At 42.8% G+C, this 22691-nt stretch overlaps 1 protein-coding gene across 3 annotated transcripts in view; it reads right to left on the reverse strand.

Annotated features, from left to right (window-relative positions):
• Window positions 1–541: 541 nt before the first annotated feature.
• The window catches only part of LOC118369591 (noelin-3-like), a 44213-nt gene continuing 22063 nt past the window's right edge, over window positions 542–22691 (reverse strand). For 2 of the 3 annotated variants that reach the window (XM_052499357.1, XM_052499353.1), the window contains 5 exons: window positions 16801–16944; window positions 12186–12341; window positions 5995–6214; window positions 4801–4907; window positions 542–1904 (listed from right to left, as the gene is read on the reverse strand). In XM_052499357.1, coding sequence (XP_052355317.1) covers window positions 1227–1904; window positions 4801–4907; window positions 5995–6214; window positions 12186–12341; window positions 16801–16944 — 1305 coding nt within the window. In that variant the 3' untranslated portion in view covers window positions 542–1226. The remainder of the gene's footprint in view (window positions 1905–4800; window positions 4908–5994; window positions 6215–12185; window positions 12342–16800; window positions 16945–22691) is intronic. The other variant, XM_052499364.1, reaches the window with a different exon arrangement.

Below are 22691 nucleotides of genomic sequence, written 5' to 3' on the forward strand. Positions count from 1 at the left end.
GACATCAAGATGCAGGCAGGCTACAGGTAAAACAGACATCAAGATGCAGGCAGGCTACAGGTAAAACAGACATCAAGATACAGGCAGGCTACAGGTAAAACAGACATCAAGATACAGGCAGGCTACAGGTAAAACTTGCCTGTCACCTACTAACATGATCCATTCAAAGGCACTTACATTTTCTGTCTTGCCCATTCACTCTCTGAATAGCACAGGTACACAATCCATGTCTCAGTTGTCTCAATGCTTAAGAATCCTTCTTTAACCTGTCTCCTCCCCTTCATCTACACTGATTGAAGGTGGTTTAAACAAGTGACGTCAATACGGGATCATAGATTTCACCTGGATTCACCTGGTCAGTCTGTGTCTTGGAACGAGCACTTGTTAATGTTTAGTGCACCTAGTGTATATCAAGACGCAGCATTTTCATACCAAGATAAAAGCATTGAATTACTTTGGTGCTGCATTGGGTGGGTTTCAGTTTTGTGCTATAAGAGGTAATGCCTTTGAAACACAAATAAAAAAACTGATACACTTTTGATACAGTATTTTATAACAAACAAAATATTTACTTAGCTTTCGCATAGAGACGTACAATTGTCACCACAATGTTTTCCATAATCAGACTGTTCATGTAACATGGCAGTAAAGACTCTGGAGAGGACCTCAAACTAGGTGTAATAATAATAATAATAATAAAGGTGTAACTAGGTGTAAATACTTTAAATAGACGTCACTACAAACACTGTGAGAACTGAAGGACATCTGGAACAGAACCATTGAAAATACACTGTTATCATCGTAAATTACAGCAGACAAAATGTCAGACATTCATGCACATATCTATCAAGAGCCTGTGGATCATAGAGAACGTAAAGACAGCAGTAAATAAGGCCATACAGTAAACTCTTATTTCAGCAGCGATGGGAGAAAAAAAAAAAGAAGAAGAGAGGATAAATAGAATCTATGACATTCTGTCCGTGTTCAAGTCACCTCAAGTGTTCTGGCCCAGAAAATACAAAAAAAGGGCAATTTCTTCAAGTAATGACAACGTAATGACAGAGCAGTTCACTTTAGGGAGGAGGTGAGGAAAAACATGAACAAGGTTGTAAAGCAACAAGGTCCCTTTTTATATCACAAATGATGGCGCTTTGCCTTGGAAAGTTGCTGTTGTCATTTCTACGGTGTCCATATGAGGACTTGTGACATTTCATCTCTCGTGTCCTCTAGGAGTCGTCTTGGGTTTTGATGACGTGGAACAGAGTGACATTGAACAGCACCTGGTGTCCATTGTTCCAGCCATAGAGGTGCCTCTCCCTGGAGTTATAGGCCAGCATGGAGATGTGAAAGTACTGGTTGTGGAAAGGGATGTCTGTGTACTCATAGCTGGAGGTCTTAGTGGAGTACGCGTAGTAGACCTTAGCACCTGTCAGGTGAGAGTTGGTGATGTAGAGTGTTCCGCAGATCATAAAGGATTCCCCCGCGTTCCGTCTGGAATATTCCGTGTTCCACGTCTTCCGGACTTCCAGGGTGTCCGGGTCCATCTGGGCGATGACGATATTTCCCGCGTTCTGATTGGTTGCGTACACTACCCACATGCCCAGTTCGTCGGCCATGACATCGATGTCGGAGTATCCTCCCCAGGAGTAAGGGTAGGTGTTGTGGAAGCCGGCGTACTCCAGAGCCCGCTGAGCCAGGACCCGACCCGTCTCAAAACTGTACTTCACAATGATGTTGCTCTGGTACTTGTTGTAATACAGGGACCCATTGTATGCCACGTGACCGGTTCCCTCCCATTTAAATGGGAGGTTGTAGGTTCGAGACACCACGTTAGCTACAAAGTCGTCCATGGTCTTGTACTCACGTACAATCTTACTGTTGGTGTAGCTGTCCATGTACCAGACCTATGTCAAAGAAAGATGAATAGCAGGAATTAGTGGAAACCACAAGCTGATGTGTATTTAAAATGAACACTGACTGAGATAACATGCAACATACATTTAAATATCTTTACGGAAAGGTTACTTTTTTCTCCATCTCTCTTATGAATATACAGTGGCTTACGAAAGTATTCACCCCACCTTGGCATTTTTCCTATTTTGTTGCCTTACAACCTGGAATTAAAATAGTTTATTTTTTGGGGGGGGGGGTTGTATCATTTGATTTACAAAACATGCCTACCACTTTGAAGAGAAAACATATTTTATTTGTGAAACAAACATTGAGAGTGCATAACAATTCAATCCCCCCCAAAGTCAATAATTTGTAGAGCCTCTTTTTGCAACAATTACAGCTGCAAGTCTCTTGGGGTATGTCTCTATAAACTTGGCATATCTGGCCACTGGGATTTTTGTCCATTCTTCAAGGAAAAACTGCTCCAGCTCCTTCAAGTTAGATGGGTTCCGCTGGTGTACAGCAATCTTTAAGTCATACCACAGACTCTCAATTGGATTGAGGTCTGCGCTTTGACTAGGCCATTCCAAGACATTTAAATGTACCTTAATCCACTCGAGTGTTGCTTTAGCAGTATCCTTAGGGTCATTGTCCTGCTGGAAGGTGAACCTCCGTCCCAGTCTCAAATCACTGGCAGACTGCCACCACCACACTTCACTGTGGGGATGGTGTTCTCGCGGTGATGAGAGGTGTTGGGTTTGCGCCAGACATAACGTTTTCCTTGATGGCCAAAAATATACATTTTTTGTTTAATCTGACCAGAGTACCTTCTTCTGTAAGTTTGGGGAGACTCCCACATGTATTTTGGCGAACACCAAACTTGTTTGCTTATTTTTTCTTTAATTAAGCAATGGCTTTTTTTCTGTCCACTCTTCCATAAAGCCCAGCTCTGTGGAGTGTATGGCTTAAAGTGGTGCTATGGACAGATACTCTAATCTCCGTTGTGGAGCTTTTCAGCTCTTTCAGGGATATCTTTGGTCTCTTTGTTGCCTCTCTGATTAATGCCTTCCTTGCCTGGTCTGTGAGTTTTGGGGGGCGGCCCTCTCTTGGCAGGTTTGTTGTGGTGCCATATTCTTTCATTTTTTTAATAATGGATTTAATGGAGCTCTATGGGCTGTTCAAAGTTTTGGATATTTTTTTATAACCCAAACCTTGGTCCTTAATGCCCTCCTTGGTCTTCATGGTGCCACTTGCTTGGTGGTGCCCCTTGCTTAGTGGTGTTGCAGACTCTGGGGCCTTTCAGAATACGTGTATATACAGTATACTGAGATCATGTGACAGATCATGTGAACCTTAGATTGCACACAGGTGGACTATATTTAACTAATTATGTGACTTCTGAAGGAAATTGGTTGCACCAGATCTAATTTAGGGGCTTCATAGTAAAGGGGGTGAATACACATGCACACACCACTTTTCAAATGTATTTTTTAAACAAGTCATTTTTTTCATTTCACTTCCACAATATGGACTATTTTGTCTATGTCCATTACATGATATCCAAATAAAAATCTATTTAAATTACAGGTTGAAATGCAACAAAATAGGAACAATGGCAAGCGGGATGAATACTTTTGCAAGGCAATGTACCTGAACGACTTCCCAAGGCATTATAAATCTAATACCTGAACCACTTCCCAAGGCATTATAAATATAATACCTGAACCACTTCCCAAGGCGTTATAAATCTAATACCTGAACCACTTCCCAAGGCGTTATAAATCTAATACCTGAACCACTTCACAAGGCATTATAAATCTAATACCTGAACCACTTCACAAGGCATTATAAATCTAATACCTGAACGACTTCCCAAGGCATTATAAATCTAATACCTGAACCAATTCCCAAGGCATTATACATCTAATACCTGAACCACTTCCCAAGGCGTTATAAATCTAATACCTGAACCACTTCCCAAGGCATTATAAATCTAATACCTGAACCACTTCCCAAGGCATTATACATCTAATACCTGAACGACTTCCCAAGGCATTATAAATCTAATACCTGAACCACCTCCCAAGGCATTATAAATCTAATACCTGAACCACTTCCCAAGGCATTATAAATCTAATACCTGAACGACTTCCCAAGGCATTATAAATCTAATACCTGAACCACTTCCCAAGGCATTATAAATCTAATACCTGAACCTCTTCCCAAGGCATTATAAATCGAATACCTGAACCACTTCCCAAGGCATTATAAATCTAATACCTGAACGACTTCCCAAGGCATTATAAATCTAATACCTGAACCACTTCCCAAGGCATTATACATCTAATACCTGAACCACTTCCCAAGGCATTATAAATCTAATACCTGAACGACTTCCCAAGGCATTATAAATCTAATACCTGAACCACTTCCCAAGGCATTATAAATCTAATACCTGAACCACTTCCCAAGGCATTATAAATCTAATACCTGAACGGCTTCCCAAGGCATTATAAATCTAATACCTGAACCACTTCCCAAGGCATTATAAATCTAATACCTGAACGACTTCAAAAGGCATTATAAATCAATTACCTGAACGACTTCAAAAGGCATTATAAATCAATTACCTGAACGACTTCCCAAGGCATTATAAATCTAATACCTGAACCACTTCCCAAGGCATTATAAATCTATCAGAAAAGCTATTGAATATTCCCATCTCAGAAACCCCTAGATGAAAACCAACCCCATGATATTAGGTCATGACAGTCTTTGATTATTGTTCTGAATCCTTCCTTAGTAGTCCGGAAACAAAACAGAGATGTTGTTTAACAGCCAGAGAGAGACACACCCACAGACAGAGCTATCACCTCCCACCTCCTCCACTCCCAACCCATAACTCACCCTGTTGTTTCTCTGAGAGGCCTGTGGGTCAGTCATCCATGCTCCAAACCGGGTGCCAGATGTCTTTATTGTTACAGGTCCAGTGATTTTCATTAATTTCCCACATGCTGTAAATAAAGAAATGCAGCGTTAAGACGTACTGTTTTTTTCCTCCTCTTCATACTACATTTCTCAAGGCAATGTCATGCCTGCGCCACTGTGTGAGTTCTACCGAACAACGCTGTACATATTAAAACCAGGCTTGGCGGAGACAAGCACACACTAAGCTCTAGGACTCAGGCGGTCATATCGGACTCAATTAATTGGCCATAGGTATTGGCTGCATGTGAAAGCTGTTTGGCAATACTGCTTGTGGTATCCCACGTGGTGTCGCAGAGTTTTGTACGAGCACATGCATCGATATTGATCTGGTTCTTCTCACCGGGTTTTGCCCACGCAGTCGATATTGATCTGGTTCTACTCACTGGGTTTTGCCCACGCAGTCGATATTGATCTGGTTCTTCTCACCGGGTTTTGCCCACGCAGTCGATATTGATCTGGTTCTACTCACTGGGTTTTGCCCACGCAGTCGATATTGATCTGGTTCTTCTCACCGGGTTTTGCCCACGCAGTCGATATTGATCTGGTTCTACTCACTGGGTTTTGCCCACGCAGTCGATATTGATCTGGTTCTACTCACCGGGTTTTGCCCACGCAGTCAATATTGATCTGGTTCTACTCACTGGGTTTTACCCACGCAGTTGATATTGATCTGGTTCTACTCACTGGGTTTTACCCACGCAGTTGATATTGATCTGGTTCTACTCACTGGGTTTTACCCACGCAGTCAATATTGATCTGGTTCTACTCACTGGGTTTTGCCCACGCAGTCGATATTGATCTGGTTCTACTCACTGGGTTTTACCCACGCAGTTGATATTGATCTGGTTCTTCTCACCGGGTTTTGCCCACGCAGTCGATATTGATCTGGTTCTACTCACTGTGTTTTGCCCACGCAGTCGATATTGATCTGGTTCTTCTCACTGGGTTTTGCCCACGCAGTCGATATTGATCTGGTTCTACTCACTGGGTTTTACCCACGCAGTCAATATTGATCTGGTTCTACTCACTGGGTTTTGCCCACGCAGTCGATATTGATCTGGTTCTACTCACTAAGTTTGCCCACGCAGTGGATATTGATCTGGTTCTACTCACTGAGTTTGCCCATGCAGTTGTGCAGCCTGCTGTCCAGTCTGAGGACCCTCTGGTAGAGCTCGTCATAGTCGTATGCCCCCATCTCCTCCTGAATAGCTGTGAGCACCATGGACAGGTTCCTGATCTCCTCTTTAAAGGAGGAGATGAGCTGGGCGTCTGTCTTGTACTGCTCCAACACAGGGATCAGAGGCTGCAGCTCATCCATCTTGTTCTTCAGTTCCTGAAGCAGACAACAGATGGACACAGAGACATAGACAGACACAACGACAGAAACAGAGACAGGCACAGAGACAGACACAAAGACAGACACAAAGACAGGCACAGCGACAGAGACGCGCACAGAGGCAGGCACAGAGGCAGAAACAGAGAAAGGCACGTAGAGGCAGGCACAGAGACAGGCACAGAGACAGGCACAGAGACAGAAACAGACACAGAGACAGGCACAGACACAGAGACAGAGAAAGACACAGAGACGGACACAGAGACAGGCACAGGCTCACAGACAGTTATAGGCACGAGACAGAGACACGCACAGAGACAGAGACAGGCAACGTGACAGATACAGAAAGAGTCATAAAGACAGAGACAGGTACAGAGACAGGCACAGAGACAGAGACAGGCACAGAAACAGAGAAAGGCACAGAGACAGAGACAGGCACAGAAACAGAGAAAGGCACAGAGACAGTGACCGTGACCGAAACAGGCACAGTGACAGTGTTAGTGACAGAGGCAGACATAAAGACAGAGACAGGTCATAATGGAAGAAGAGAAGAGGCCATAATGGTAGAATGGAAGAGAAGAGGCCATGATGGTAGAACAGAAGAGAGGAGAAGAGGCCATAATGGTAGAATGGAAGAGAAGAGGCCATAATGGTAGAACAGAAGAGAGGAGAAGAGGCCATAATGGTAGAATGGAAGAGAAGATGCCATAATGGTAGAAGGAGAAGAGAAGAGGCCATAATGGTAGAAGGAGAAGAGAAGAGGCCATAATGGTAGAACAGAAGAGAGAAGAGGCCATAATGGTAGAATGGAAGAGAAGAGGCCATAATGGTAGAATGGAAGAGAAGAGGCCATAATGGTAGAACAGAAGAGAGGAGAAGAGGCCATAATGGTAGAATGGAAGAGAAGAGGCCATAATGGTAGAATGGAAGAGAAGAGGCCATAATGGTAGAATGGAAGAGAAGAGGCCATAATGGTAGAATGGAAGAGAAGAGGCCATAATGGTAGAATGGAAGAGAGGAGAAGAGGCCATAATGGTAGAATGGAAGAGAGGAGAAGAGGCCATAATGGTAGAATGGAAGAGAGGAGAAGAGGCCATAATGGTAGAATGGAAGAGAGGAGAAGAGGCCATAATGGTAGAATGGAAGAGAGGAGAAGAGGCCATAATGGTGGAATGGAAGAGAAGAGAAGAGGCCGTAATGGTAGAATGGAAGAGAAGAGGCCATAATGGTAGAACAGAAGAGAAGAGGCCATAATGGTAGAACAGAAGAGAGAAGAGAAGAGGCCATGATGGTAGAAGAGAGAAGAAAAGAGGACATAATGGAAGAAGAGAAGAGAGAAGAGGCCATAATGGTAGAAGAGAAGAGTGAAGACGCCATAATGGTGGAAGAGAAGAGAGAAGAAAAGAGGACATAATGGAAGAAGAGAAGAGGCCATAATGGTAGAACAGAAGAGAGGAGAAGAGGCCATCATGGTAGAAGAGAAGAGGCCATAATGGTAGAATGGAAGAGAAGAGGCCATAATGGTAGAACAGAAGAGAGAAGAGAAGAGGCCATGATGGTAGAAGAGAGAAGAAAAGAGGACATAATGGAAGAAGAGAAGGGAGAAGAGGCCATAATGGTAGAAGAGAAGAGTGAAGACGCCATAATGGTGGAAGAGAAGAGAGAAGAAAAGAGGACATAATGGAAGAAGAGAAGAGAGAAGAGGCCATAATGGTAGAACAGAAGAGAGGAGAAGAGGCCATCATGGTAGAAGAGAAGAGGCCATAATGGTAGAATGGAAGAGAAGAGGCCATAATGGTAGAACAGAAGAGAGAAGAGAAGAGGCCATGATGGTAGAAGAGAGAAGAAAAGAGGACATAATGGAAGAAGAGAAGAGAGAAGAGGCCATAATGGTAGAAGAGAAGAGTGAAGACGCCATAATGGTGGAAGAGAAGAGAGAAGAAAAGAGGACATAATGGAAGAAGAGAAGAGAGAAGAGGCCATAATGGTAGAAGAGAAGAGTGAAGACGCCATAATGGTGGAAGAGAAGAGAGAAGAGGCCATAATGGTGGAAGAGAAGAGAGAAGAGGCCATAATGGTGGAAGAGAAGAGAGAAGAGGCCATAATGGTAGAAGAGAAGAGAGAAGAGGCCATAATGGTAGAAGAGAAGAGAGAAGAGGCCATAATGGTAGAAGAGAAGAGAGGTCCATAATGGTAGAAGAGAAGAAGCCATAATGGCAGAAGAGAATAGAGAAGAGGCCATAATGACAGAAGAGAAGAGAAGAGGCCATAATGGTAGAAGAGCCATAATGGTAGAATGGAAGAGAAGAGGCCATCATGGTAGAACAGAAGAGAGGAGAAGAGGCCATAATGGTAGAATGGAAGAGAAGAGGCCATAATGGTAGAAGGAGAAGAGAAGAGGCCATAATGGTAGAAGGAGAAGAGAAGCGGCCATAATGGTAGAACAGAAGAGAGGAGAAGAGGCCATAATGGTAGAATGGAAGAGAAGAGGCCATAATGGTAGAATGGAAGAGAAGAGGCCATAATGGTAGAACAGAAGAGAGAAGAGAAGAGGCCATGATGGTAGAAGAGAGAAGAAAAGAGGACATAATGGAAGAAGAGAAGAGAGAAGAGGCCATAATGGTAGAAGAGAAGAGTGAAGACGCCATAATGGTGGAAGAGAAGAGAGAAGAAAAGAGGACATAATGGAAGAAGAGAAGAGAGAAGAGGCCATAATGGTAGAACAGAAGAGAGGAGAAGAGGCCATCATGGTAGAAGAGAAGAGGCCATAATGGTAGAATGGAAGAGAAGAGGCCATAATGGTAGAACAGAAGAGAGAAGAGAAGAGGCCATGATGGTAGAAGATAGAAGAAAAGAGGACATAATGGAAGAAGAGAAGAGAGAAGAGGCCATAATGGTAGAAGAGAAGAGTGAAGACGCCATAATGGTGGAAGAGAAGAGAGAAGAAAAGAGGACATAATGGAAGAAGAGAAGAGAGAAGAGGCCATAATGGTAGAAGAGAAGAGTGAAGATGCCATAATGGTGGAAGAGAAGAGAGAAGAGGCCATAATGGTGGAAGAGAAGAGAGAAGAGGCCATAATGGTAGAAGAGAAGAGAGAAGAGGCCATAATGGTAGAAGAGAAGAGAGAAGAGGCCATAATGGTAGAAGAGAAGAGAGGTCCATAATGGTAGAAGAGAAGAAGCCATAATGGCAGAAGAGAATAGAGAAGAGGCCATAATGACAGAAGAGAAGATTGAAGAGGCCATAATGGTAGAAGAGTAGAGGCCATAATGGTAGAATGGAAGAGAAGAGGCCATCATGGTAGAACAGAAGAGAGGAGAAGAGGCCATAATGGTAGAATGGAAGAGAAGAGGCCATAATGGTAGAAGAGAAGAGAAGAGGCCATAATGGTAGAAGGAGAAGAGAAGAGGCCATAATGGTAGAACAGAAGAGAGGAGAAGAGGCCATAATGGTAGAATGGAAGAGAAGAGGCCATAATGGTAGAATGGAAGAGAAGAGGCCATAATGGTAGAACAGAAGAGAGAAGAGAAGAGGCCATGATGGTAGAAGAGAGAAGAAAAGAGGACATAATGGAAGAAGAGAAGAGAGAAGAGGCCATAATGGTAGAAGAGAAGAGTGAAGACGCCATAATGGTGGAAGAGAAGAGAGAAGAAAAGAGGACATAATGGAAGAAGAGAAGAGAGAAGAGGCCATAATGGTAGAACAGAAGAGAGAGAGAAGAGGCCATCATGGTAGAAGAGAAGAGGCCATAATGGTAGAATGGAAGAGAAGAGGCCATAATGGTAGAACAGAAGAGAGAAGAGAAGAGGCCATGATGGTAGAAGAGAGAAGAAAAGAGGACATAATGGAAGAAGAGAAGAGAGAAGAGGCCATAATGGTAGAAGAGAAGAGTGAAGACGCCATAATGGTGGAAGAGAAGAGAGAAGAAAAGAGGACATAATGGAAGAAGAGAAGAGGCCATAATGGTAGAAGAGAAGAGTGAAGACGCCATAATGGTGGAAGAGAAGAGAGAAGAGGCCATAATGGTGGAAGAGAAGTGAGAAGAGGCCATAATGGTAGAAGAGAAGAGAGAAGAGGCCATAATGGTAGAAGAGAAGAGAGGTCCATAATGGTAGAAGAGAAGAAGCCATAATGGCAGAAGAGAATAGAGAAGAGGCCATAATGACAGAAGAGAAGAGTGAAGAGGCCATAATGGTAGAAGAGTAGAGGCCATAATGGTAGAATGGAAGAGAAGAGGCCATCATGGTAGAACAGAAGAGAGGAGAAGAGGCCATAATGGTAGAATGGAAGAGAAGAGGCCATAATGGTAGAAGGAGAAGAGAAGAGGCCATAATGGTAGAAGGAGAAGAGAAGAGGCCATAATGGTAGAAGGAGAAGAGAAGAGGCCATAATGGTAGAACAGAAGAGAGAGAAGAGGCCATAATGGTAGAATGGAAGAGAAGAGGCCATAATGGTAGAATGGAAGAGAAGAGGCCATAATGGTAGAACAGAAGAGAGGAGAAGAGGCCATAATGGTAGAATGGAAGAGAAGAGGCCATAATGGTAGAATGGAAGAGAAGAGGCCATAATGGTAGAATGGAAGAGAAGAGGCCATAATGGTAGAATGGAAGAGAAGAGGCCATAATGGTAGAATGGAAGAGAGGAGAAGAGGCCATAATGGTAGAATGGAAGAGAGGAGAAGAGGCCATAATGGTAGAATGGAAGAGAGGAGAAGAGGCCATAATGGTAGAATGGAAGAGAGGAGAAGAGGCCATAATGGTAGAATGGAAGAGAGGAGAAGAGGCCATAATGGTAGAATGGAAGAGAGGAGAAGAGGCCATAATGGTAGAAGGAGAAGAGAAGAGGCCATAATGGTAGAAGGAGAAGAGAAGAGGCCATAATGGTAGAACAGAAGAGAGGAGAAGAGGCCATGATGGTAGAATGGAAGAGAGGAGAAGAGGCCATCATGGTAGAAGAGAAGAGGCCATAATGGTAGAATGGAAGAGAAGAGGCCATAATGGTAGAACAGAAGAGAGAAGAGAAGAGGCCATGATGGTAGAAGAGAGAAGAAAAGAGGACATAATGGAAGAAGAGAAGAGAGAAGAGGCCATAATGGTAGAAGAGAAGAGTGAAGACGCCATAATGGTGGAAGAGAAGAGAGAAGAAAAGAGGACATAATGGAAGAAGAGAAGAGAGAAGAGGCCATAATGGTAGAAGAGAAGAGTGAAGACGCCATAATGGTGGAAGAGAAGAGAGAAGAGGCCATAATGGTGGAAGAGAAGAGAGAAGAGGCCATAATGGTAGAAGAGAAGAGAGAAGAGGCCATAATGGTAGAAGAGAAGAGAGAAGAGGCCATAATGGTAGAAGAGAAGAGAGGTCCATAATGGTAGAAGAGAAGAAGCCATAATGGCAGAAGAGAATAGAGAAGAGGCCATAATGACAGAAGAGAAGAGTGAAGAGGCCATAATGGTAGAAGAGTAGAGGCCATAATGGCAGAAGAGAAGAGGCCATAATGACAGAAGTGGAGAGAAGAGTGAAGAGGCCATAATGGTAGAAGAGTAGAGGCCATAATGGCAGAAGAGAAGAGGCCATAATGACAGAAGTGGAGAGAAGAGGCCATAATGACAGAAGTGGAGAGAAGAGTGAAGAGGCCATAATGGCAGAAGTGGAGAGAAGAGGCCATAATGACAGAAGTGGAGAGAAGAGTGAAGAAGCCATAATGGTAGAAGGAGAAGATAGAAGAGGCCATACTGTAATATATCCTAGTGCTGTAATGTTCTGTACTTTAATGTATACTAGTGCTGTAATGTTCTGTACTTTAATGTATACTAGTGCTGTAATGTTCTGTACTGTAATGTATACTAGTGCTGTAATGTTCTGTACTTTAATGTATACTAGTGCTGTAATGTTCTGTACTTTAATGTATACTAGTGCTGTAATGTTCTGTACTTTAATGTATCCTATTGCTTTAATGTATCCTATGTTCTGTACCTGGAAGTTCCTGGTTATAATGGTCTTCCTGTCGTCTTCTATCTGTCTGAGCGTGGTCTGGAGCCCTTTCATCTGATTCTCCATCTTCATGACGTACTGGAAGTCCCTCTGGGTCCTCAGGTTCAACACCTCAATGGACTGGGACATGTTCTGCACCTGGACCAGAGAATACAACTACCTCCAATATGTTCTGGACTACAGCAAACAGAAGCACATTCAATATGGTAGAAGGTGTTGTTTTGATTCTATGGTAGGTGTTGTGTTGATTCTATGGTAGGTGTTGTCTTGATTCTATGGTATGTGTTGTCTTGATTATATGATATGTGTTGTCTTGATTATATGGTAGGTGTTGTCTTGATTCTATGGTAGGTGTTGTCTTGATTCTATGGTATGTGTTGTCTTGATTATATGATATGTGTTGTCTTGATTATATGATATGTGTTGTCTTGATTATATGGTAGGTGTTGTCTTGATTCTATGGTAGGTGTTGTCTTGATTCTATGGTATGTGTTGTCTTGATTATATGATATGTGTTGTCTTGATTATATGGGAGGTGTTGTCTTGATTCTATGGTATGTGTTGTCTTGAGTCTATGATAGGTGTCGTGTTGATTCTATAGTAGGTGTTGTGTTCATTCTATGGTAGGTGTTGTCTTCATTCTATGGTAGGTGTTGTCTTGATTCTATGGTATGTGTTGTCTTGATTATATGATAGGTGTTGTGTTGATTCTATGGGAGGTGTGTTGATTCTATGGTAGGTGCTGTCTTGATTCTATGGTAGGTGTTGTGTTGATTCTATGGTAGGTGCTGTGTTGATTGTATGGTAGGTATTGCCTTGATTCTATGGTAGGTATTGCCATGATTCTGTGGTAGGTGTTAAGTAGATTACTCAGGGAAACCCAGCCCTGAGCTGCCTAGAGCCTACCAGATTAACTAAATAGCAAGCAACACTGAAACATGCATGAGAGCACCAGCTATTCCTGACGACTGTGTGATCACACTCGTCATAGCCAATGTAAGTAAGACCTTTATCCTGTTACTCCTCCCCCCTACTTTTTCGAACATTCTGTTAAAAATCGCGCAACATTTCAGCGCCCTGCTGCTCATGCCAGGAATATAGTATATGCATATGATTAGTATGTGTGGATACAAAACACTCAGACGTTTATAAAACTGGTTAAATCACGGCTGTGACTATAACAGAACGTGCGTTTCATCGAAAAGCGCAGGAAAATCTGATCACTGAAAATGGAAATATATATCCATCCGCCACTTCAACCCATTGATAAAGGCGAACCACAATAAATGGGGCTGAGGTTGCAATATACCTACAGCTTCCACACGATGTCAACAGTCTTGTCATTTTCCTAGGATTTGTTTCTTGGTCAAACGAAGAAGAGACAAGCCATTTGTTCAAGTCTCCGACCGGATATTTTGGTTGAGATTTACCCGGACATTATTTCCAGACGGACAGCTAAAGAATATACATCGCCTCGTGATCAATTTGGTCGCTTATTAACGTGTACTAATACCTAAAGTTCCATTACAAAAGTATTTCAAAGTGTTTTGTGAAAGTTTATCGTCGACTTTTTTAATTTTTAAAAATGACGTTACGTTATAAGACGCTATTTTTTTCAGTTTATCACACAGTCTTCATAGATCGATATCTAGGCTATATATGGACCGATTTAATCGAAAAAAAGACCCAATAGTGATTATGGGACATCTAGGAGTGCCAACAAAGAAGATGGTCAAAGGTAATGAATGTTATATATTTTATTTGTGCGGTTTGTGTAGCGACGACTATGCTAATTATTTTGTTTACGTCCCCTGCGGGTCTTTTGGGGTGTTACATGCTATCAGATAATAGCTTCTCATGCTTTCGTCGAAAAGCATTTTAAAAATCTGACTTGTTGCCTGGATTCACAACGAGTGTAGCTTTAATTCAATACCCTGCATGTGTATTTTAATGAACGTTTGAGTTTTAACTAGTACTATTAGCATTTAGCGTATTGCATTTGCATTTCCAGATGTCTAGATGGGACGCCTGCGTGTCAGGTAGGAGCAAGAGGTTAAACAGGTCAATACTCACAAGGCCGCAGGGCCAGATGGATTACCAGGACACGTACTCAGAGCATGCGCTGACCAACTGGCAAGTGTCTTCACTGACATGTCAACCTCTCCCTGACCGACTCTGTAAAATATACATGTTTCAAGCAAACCACCACAGTCCCTGTGCGCCAAGAAAACCTGCCTAAATGACTAACGTCCCATGGCACTCACATCTAGAGCCATGAAGTGCTTTGAAAGTCTGGTCATGGCTCACATCAACACCATCATCCCAGAAACCCTAGACTCACTACAATTTGCATACTGCCCCATCTCGATTGCACTCCACACTGTCCTTTCCCACCTGGTTAAAAGGAACACCTACGTAAGAATAATGGTCTTTGACTACTACAGCTTATCACTAAGCTAAGGACCCTGGTACTAAACACCTCCCTTTGCAACTGGATCGTGGACTTCCTGACAGGCTGCACCCAGGTGGTAAGGGTAGGCAACAACACATCTGCCACGTTGATCCTCAACACAGGGGCACCTCAGGGGTGTGTGCTTAGTCCCCTCCAGTACACCCTGTTCACCCACAAATGACTTCAACACCATCATTAAGTTTTGCCAATGACACAACTGTGGTAGGCATGATTCCCGACAACGATGAGACAGCCTACAGGGAGGAGGTCAGAGACCTGTCAGTGTTGAACCAGGACAACAACCTCTCTCTCAATGTGATTGATAGAGGAAATTATGGTTGAAATGACTAATTATGTCTACATTACAATCAGAACTGACTAGTCCAAATGCTATAATGTACTGTACATGTGAAGTTTCTCTCTTGCTCCCTTTCCCAATTGTATATAATGTAGTCAGGAGTTTAGTAACAATGAAGGTCTGTTCCTTAGTTCATTCAGTTGTACAGGTCTCCAGGTGGTGGGAACGGGCCATCTCCAGATTGTCGAGAATGTTGATTTATACTGACTGGCCTTGACTTCGTGCTGATAACGCGAAGGCTCAAAAGCTAGGGGGCCCCTCTGCTTGTGAAATAGAACGTTTGGAAAACGCTGACGTCATTTTCAGTTTATAACCTGTGGAAATGTGTGTATGCATTTAGTACTCTCTGGAATTAAACATTATTACCTTGGCTTTTAAGACTGGTCTCAATCTACTTCATGCATAATTAATGAACTTACAAATCATTAATGAATTAGAATTGAGTTCGAATTTGTTTTTGGCTACAAAACACATAGGAATTATAGAAATTCCACTATCAGTGATCAAGACAAAAGAGCTCATCGGGGACTACAGGAGAACGCCCCCATTAACATCGAGCGGGCTGTAGTGTAGTGGGTCGAGAGCTTTAAGTTCATTGGCATCCACATCACTAACACACCATCATGGGCCAAACACAGCAACACAGTCGTGGCGAGGGCATGGCAATGCCTATTCCCCCTCAGGAGACTGAAAAGATTTGCCATGGATCCTCAGATACTCAAAAAGTTCTACAGCTGCACCATCGAGAGCATCTTGACTGGTTGCATCGCCACTTGGTATGGGAACTGCTTGGCATCCGAGGGTAGTACATATGGCCCAGTACATCACCGGGCACAAGCTTTCTGCCATCCAGGAGCTCTCTATACCAGCCGGTACTGCACGGCAAGTGGTACCAGAGCGCCAATTATAGGTCCAAAATGGTCCTTAACAGCTTCTACCCTAAAGCCATTAAACTGCTAAAAAGTTAATCAAATCGCTACCTGGACAATTTTCATTGACCCCCTTTTTTGCATTGCTGCTACTCGCTGTTTATTATCTATGCACATTGACTCGGTACCGAAACCCCCTGTACATGTATATAGCCTCATTATTGTTCATTGATTGTGTAACTTTTTTTTCTTGCTTTAGTAAAAAAAAAGTTGAAAAAAAACTTACTTAAAATAGTTTTTCTGAATTGTTGGTTTTAAGGGCTTGTAAGTAAGGATTTCACAGTAAGGTGTTGTATTTGGCACAATTGACAAATCAAATGTTATTCTATTTGAGTCATGGGATTACCTTCGAATGGAATTACACCCATTTTTCACCCAGTCTACAAGACACTAGCAAAACCCAAGCCTACTGTACTTGATGGTAAGAGCACACACTGTTGCTGGACAGATGTCCAATTCCGAAGTCAATCTCGAGTGATCTGCCTGAACTGACATGGGGGCTCATTGACTGACTATCAGGGAAAAACTGCTGACGCACACCAAAATTTTGAAATTGCACCTAACGCTCAACAGTAAATTGAGAACCTGACTGAGTTACAAAAATGAAAATACAGTATATACTTATTTCATTTGGGGGGTTGGGGGCCCCCTAGCAGACGCAGACACACACACTCATGCATTGGTTGGGGGCCCCCTAGCAGACACACACACTCATGCATTGGTTGGGGGCCCCCTAGCAGACACACACACTCATGCATTGGTTGGGGGCCCCCTAGCAGACACAGGGCCCTGGAACCGGCCCCCGGCCCTGATAGAGAGAGTATGTCCTGTATGTGTCTGTATTGCTTTGTGTGTGACCTTCTCCAGTAGCTGGCGGAGCTGTCTTCCCTTGGCGTCTCTGGAGCAGAGGTTCTGTTCAGGAGCCACCACCGTGCAGATACACCGACCGTCAGTATCCTGGGCTGAGCTGTACACCTGCCAACCCTCCTTAGGCCCGATGGTCTACACACACACACGCACACACACACACACACACACAAAGAAACAAGAAAATATCAGTGAAGGGAATCAGTAATCTGGATAAATGACGTTGGATGACAGACAACATTTTTCAGTGTGAGCTGGTAGCTAGATAATCATATAGCTAGTGATAGAAAGTGATAGATACTACAAATGTTATAGTATACCGTGCCTTGCAAAAGTATTCATCTCCCTTGGCATTTTTCCTATTTTGTTGCATTACAACCTGTAATTTAAATTGAATTTGATTCGGATTTCATGTAATGGACAGACATAAAATAGTCCAAACTGGTGAAGTGAAATGAAAAAATTACTTGTTTCAAAATATAAAAAAATATAAAAATCTGAAAAGTGGTGTGTGCATATCACCCCCTTTACTGTGAAGCTCCTAAATAAGATCTGGTGCAACCAATTACCTTCAGAAGTCACAGAATGAGTTAAATAAAGTCCACCTGTGTGCAAGTGTCACATGATCTGTCACATGATCTCAGTATATATACTGCACACCTGTTCTGGAAGGCCCCAGAGTCTGCAACACCACTAAGCAAGGGGCACCATGAAGAAAAAAAGAGCTCTCCAAACATTTCAGGGACAAAGTTGTAGAGAAGTACAGATCAGGTTTGTGTTATAAAAACATATCAGAAACTTTTAACATCCCACTGAGCACCATTAAATCCATTAATAAAAATTTAAAGAATATGGCACCACAACAAACCTGCCAAGAGAAGGCCGGCCACCAAAACTCAACGACCGGGCAAGGAGGGCTTAATAAGAGGCAAGAAAGAGACCAAAGATAATCCTGAAGGAGCTGCAAAGCTCCACAGCGGAGATTGGAGTATCTGTCCATAGGACCACTTTAAGCCATGCACTCCACAGAGCTGGGCTTTACGGTAAGAGTGGGCAGAAAAAAGCCTTTGCTTAAAGAAAAAAATAATTTAATATGTTTAGTGTTCGCCAAAAGGCGTGTGGGAAACTCCCCAAACATATTGAAGAAGGAACTTTGGTCAGATGAGACTAAAACTGAACTTTTTGGCCATCAAGGAAAATGCTGTCTGGCGCAACCCCAACACCTCTCATCACCGTGAGAACACCATCCCCATTGTAAACCATGGTGGTGGCAGCATCATGCTGTGGCAATGTTTTTAATCGGCAGGGACTGGGAAACTGGACTGGGAAATTGATGGAATGATGGGATGGCACTAAATACAGGGAAATTCTTGAGGGAAACCTGTTTGTCTCCCAGAGATTTGAGACTGGGGCGGAGGTTCACCTTCCAGCAGAACAATGACCCTAAGCATACTGCTAAAGCAACACTCGAGTGGTTTAAGGGGAAACATTTAAATGTCTTGGAATGGCCTAGTCAAAGCCCAGACCTCAATCCAATTGAGAATCTGTGGTGTGATTGTTGTACACCAGTAGAACCCATCCAACTTGAAGGAGCTGGAGCAGTTTTGCCTTGAAGAATGGGAAAAAATCTCAGAGGCTAGATGTGCCAAGCTTACTGTTTTTGGGGGTCTGGGGCTGTTTTTCATATTTCGGGCCCCTTAGTTCCAGTGAAGGGAAATCATAACGCTACAGCATAAAATGACATTCCTTTGCTATGAGACTCGACATTGAGCTCTGGGGCATCCTTTCCATTTATCATCCTTGAGATGTTTTTACAACTTGGAGTCCACCTGTGGCAAAGTCAATTGATTGAACATGATATGGAAAGGCACATACCTGTCTATACAAGGTCCCACAGTTGACAGTGAATGAGCAAAAACCAAGCCATGAGGTCGAAGGAATTGTCCAAAGAGGCAGACAGGAGACAGGATTTTGTCGAGGCCCAGATCCTGAGGAATATATGTTTTATTGCTGCATTGAAGGTCCCCAAGAACACAGTGTCCTCCTTCATTCTTAAATGGAGAAGTTTGGAACCACCAAGACTCTTCCTAGAGCTGGCTGCCCGGCCTAACTGAGCAATCAGGGGAGAAAGGCCTTGGTCAGGGAGGTGACCAAAACCACTTTGGTCACTCTTACAAAGCTCCAGAGTTCATCTGCGGAGATGGGCGAACCTTCCAGAAGGACAACCTGGCACCATCCCTACGGTGAAGTATGGTGGAGGCAGCATCATGCTGTGGGGATGTTTTTCAGCGGCATGGACTGGGAGACTAGTCACGTTTGAGGGAAAGATGAACGGAGCAAAGTACAGAGAGATCCTTGATGAAATCCTGCTCCAGAGCGCTCAGAACCTCAGACTGGAGCGAAGGTTCACCTTCCAACAGGACAATGACCCTAAGCACACACCCAAGACAACGTATTAGTGGCTTCGGGACAAGTCTTTGAATATCCTTGAGTTGCTCAGCCAGAGCCCTGACTTTAACCCGATCAAACATCTCTGGAGAGAACTGAAAATAGCTATGCTACTCCATCCCCAAATACTGGTTTGCCAAGCTTGTAGCGTCATACCCAAGAAGAATCGAGGCTGTAATCGCTGTCTAAGGTGCTGGTGCATCAATAGACATATTTTAAAGGAATACAGGGAAACACATTGACATGTCTGTCTTAATTTTCTCCATTTCTTTAAACGTGCAGCTCTCAGAAAACCATCCCATTAAAACATGAATCATCGGTCTGTCACTTCAGAGATAGAGATAGTGGGGGAGAGATGGCGCGAGAGAGAGAGAGAGAGAGAGAGAGAGAGAGAGAGAGATTGTGAGACAGGGGAGGGGAGAGGGAGAGAGGAGAGAGAGAGGGGAGAGATTGTGAGAGGAGAGAAGGGAGAGAGAAGAGAGGAGAGAGGAGAGGAGAGAGAGGGGAGAGAGAGGGAGTAGAGAGAGGAGAGAGGAGAGGAGAGGTGTGACAGAGAGGAGAGAGGAGAGGAGAGGAGAGGAGAGGAGAGGAGAGGAGAGAGAGAGAGAGAGATGCGGGTGTGAAATAGACAACCCCAGATGCTTGTGCAGGGACTTAAACTGGTGCTGGTCCACTGGGAATGGGGCTGCAGCAGGGGTGGCTCCATGGCTCTCGTGAAAGGTATTTTGTGAGAATGATTAATGACCCTCCATTGGAGTGTATCTCTGTGTGAAACCAATGTAGTCTTGTATCAGATACTCCTCTATATAACTTACAGAGATCTGGAACCATTGTGTACTGTGTATTGACTGCAGAGAGAGATTGTGTGAGACAGAAAATGCCCTAAAATTCTCAATGTTGCAATTCCTATTTTTTTATCCTCTGTGTGTGGACCTTTTATGAACTGTGTCCTAACAGTGTTACTTTGATGTACAGTTTGAACTGGGCTATATTATGCAAGACACGTCCTGTAGCAGAGCTAACGTCAACACCTTACCGCGCACAGTAGAAACAAACTAACAGACAGGTCATAGTGGGGTTGAAGTTGTCTGAAGAGACGAATGATTAAGCAAAACAAACACTCACAAAAATAAAAAGCACACGACATCAGGAGGGCTACCTCGGGAACGTCTGAAAATTGTTTTTAAAGAACTGAAAGATTCCAAAAAGGAAGCCAATCATTTCAGGTCTGTTACGTTGCGCAGCGGGAAAGTTTTCGGTACGCTGTGAAAGATTCAGCCACCTACCCACTCACACACCTGGCTAAAAGATTACTGTAGCTCTGTTGGAAACACTTTTATAGATAACTTTGACACAGAAGATATTGGCTCCTCCACTCTGGCCACGCATTTCAAGGCTGAGTTGAGACAGCGATGCCAAAGCCCAGCTCAGTTAATCCATACCTTTGTGATGCCGAGTTGTCATAACGCCGCATCAAATGTGCGTTATTGCAGGGGAGTTGGCTGACACAATGTAAGTAACTTAATGAATGTGCCTCCTATCTGACCTGACGTCTGTTGATCCTAAAGCTATTGTATGCAGTAATCATGTGCCTATGAACCAGAGTTAGACTGTTATCACTGAGGCGGTGAGCCCTAGTAGGAAGTGCAGCTCACCCTGCACTATCAGCTCCAATATAAATAACATGAGCATGTCTACTTCTGATAAGCTTCCCAGTAAAGCATTAAAATCAATCAGTTCAACACAGAAAAGTTATAAAGAATAGCCCTTAACATATGTAGCCTAAGAAACAAGGTTCATGAAGTCAATAACTTGCTTGCAACATATGCCATTCATATTCTAACTATTTCTGAAACTCAGACAATACCCTTGATGATACAGTGGTAGCAATACATTGTTAAAACATTTACCGAAAAGACAGAAATGCCAATGGGGGAGGTGTTGCAGTCTATATTCAGAACCACATTCCTGTAAAGCTTAGAGGATCTCATGTTAAATACTGTTAAAGTAATATGGCTACAGGTTCATCTGCCTCACCTAAAGCCCATTCTGGTGGGAAGCTGCTATAGACCACCAAGTGCTAACAGTCACATATATGTGATTTCAACAGAAAGGGATATTTTCTGGGTGATTTAAATACTGACTGGATTTCATCAAGCTGTCCCACTCAAGAAAAAGCTTCAAACTGTAAACTCGTGCCTGCAACTTGGTTCAGGTTATCAGTCAACCTTTACCAGGGTAGTTACGAACAGCACAGGAACTGATATCATCAACATGCATTGATCATATCTTTGCTAATGTTGCAGATATTTGCTTTAAAGCAGTATCGAAGTCAATTGGATTTAGTGAATATAGTATCTATCATATCTAGGAATATCTATAATCTAGTGAATATAGTAGTGAATATAGTAGCCATATATAGGAAAACAAAAGTTCCAAAGGCTGTGCCTAATATAGTGTATAAGAGGTCATACAACAAGTTTGTAGTGATTCTTATGTTGATGATGTAAAGAATATTTGCTGGTCTATACTATGAAACAATAACAAATGATATAAAGAATGATAGCTTTGGAGGACCTTAAATTAAATTTTGGGGAAAAAAGGCAAACTCAGCTCCATCTTTCATTGAAATGATTGCTCATTCATCACAAAACCCACTGACATTGCCAACTACTTTAATTCATTTGTAAATGGGCAAGATTAGAAAACCTAGGCATGATATGCCAGCAACAAATGCCATAATTGTACTTTTGAGTGTGGAAGAGGTGAAACATTTATTGTTGTCTATCAGCAATGACAAGCCACTGGGGTCTGACAAACTGGATGGAAAAATACTGAGGATAATAACAGATGATATTGGCACTCTTATTTGTCATGTCTTCAATTTAAGCTTACTAGAAAATGTGTGCTGTCAGGCCTGGAGGGAAGCAAAAGTAATTCCACTACCCAAGAATAGTAAAGCCCCCTTTACTGGCTCAAATAGCCAACCAATCAGCCTGTTACCAACCCTTAGTAAACTTTTGGGAAAAATTGTGTTTGACCAGATACAATGCTATTGTAGAGTAAACAAATTGACAACACACTTTCAACACACTTATAGGGAAGGACATTCAACAAGCACAGCACTTACACCAATTATTGGCTGAGAGAAATGTATGATAAAAATATTGTGAGGGCTGTTTTGTTAGACATTATCGACCATAGTCTGCTGCTGGAATTTTTTTAATGTGTTATAGCTTTACAACCCCTGCTATATTGTAGATAAAGAGTTGCCTGTCTAACAGAACACAGAGGGTGTTCTTTAATGGAAGCATCTCCAACATAATCCAGAAAGAGTCAGGAATTCCCCAGGGCAGCTGTTTAGGCCCCTTACTTTTTTCAATCTTTACCAACTACATGCTTTTGAGTAAATCAAAAGATAAAACAGTACATCA

This window comes from Oncorhynchus keta, chromosome 4 (assembly GCF_023373465.1).
Source record: "Oncorhynchus keta strain PuntledgeMale-10-30-2019 chromosome 4, Oket_V2, whole genome shotgun sequence".
In the NCBI taxonomy this organism is placed as follows: Eukaryota; Metazoa; Chordata; class Actinopteri; order Salmoniformes; family Salmonidae; genus Oncorhynchus; species Oncorhynchus keta.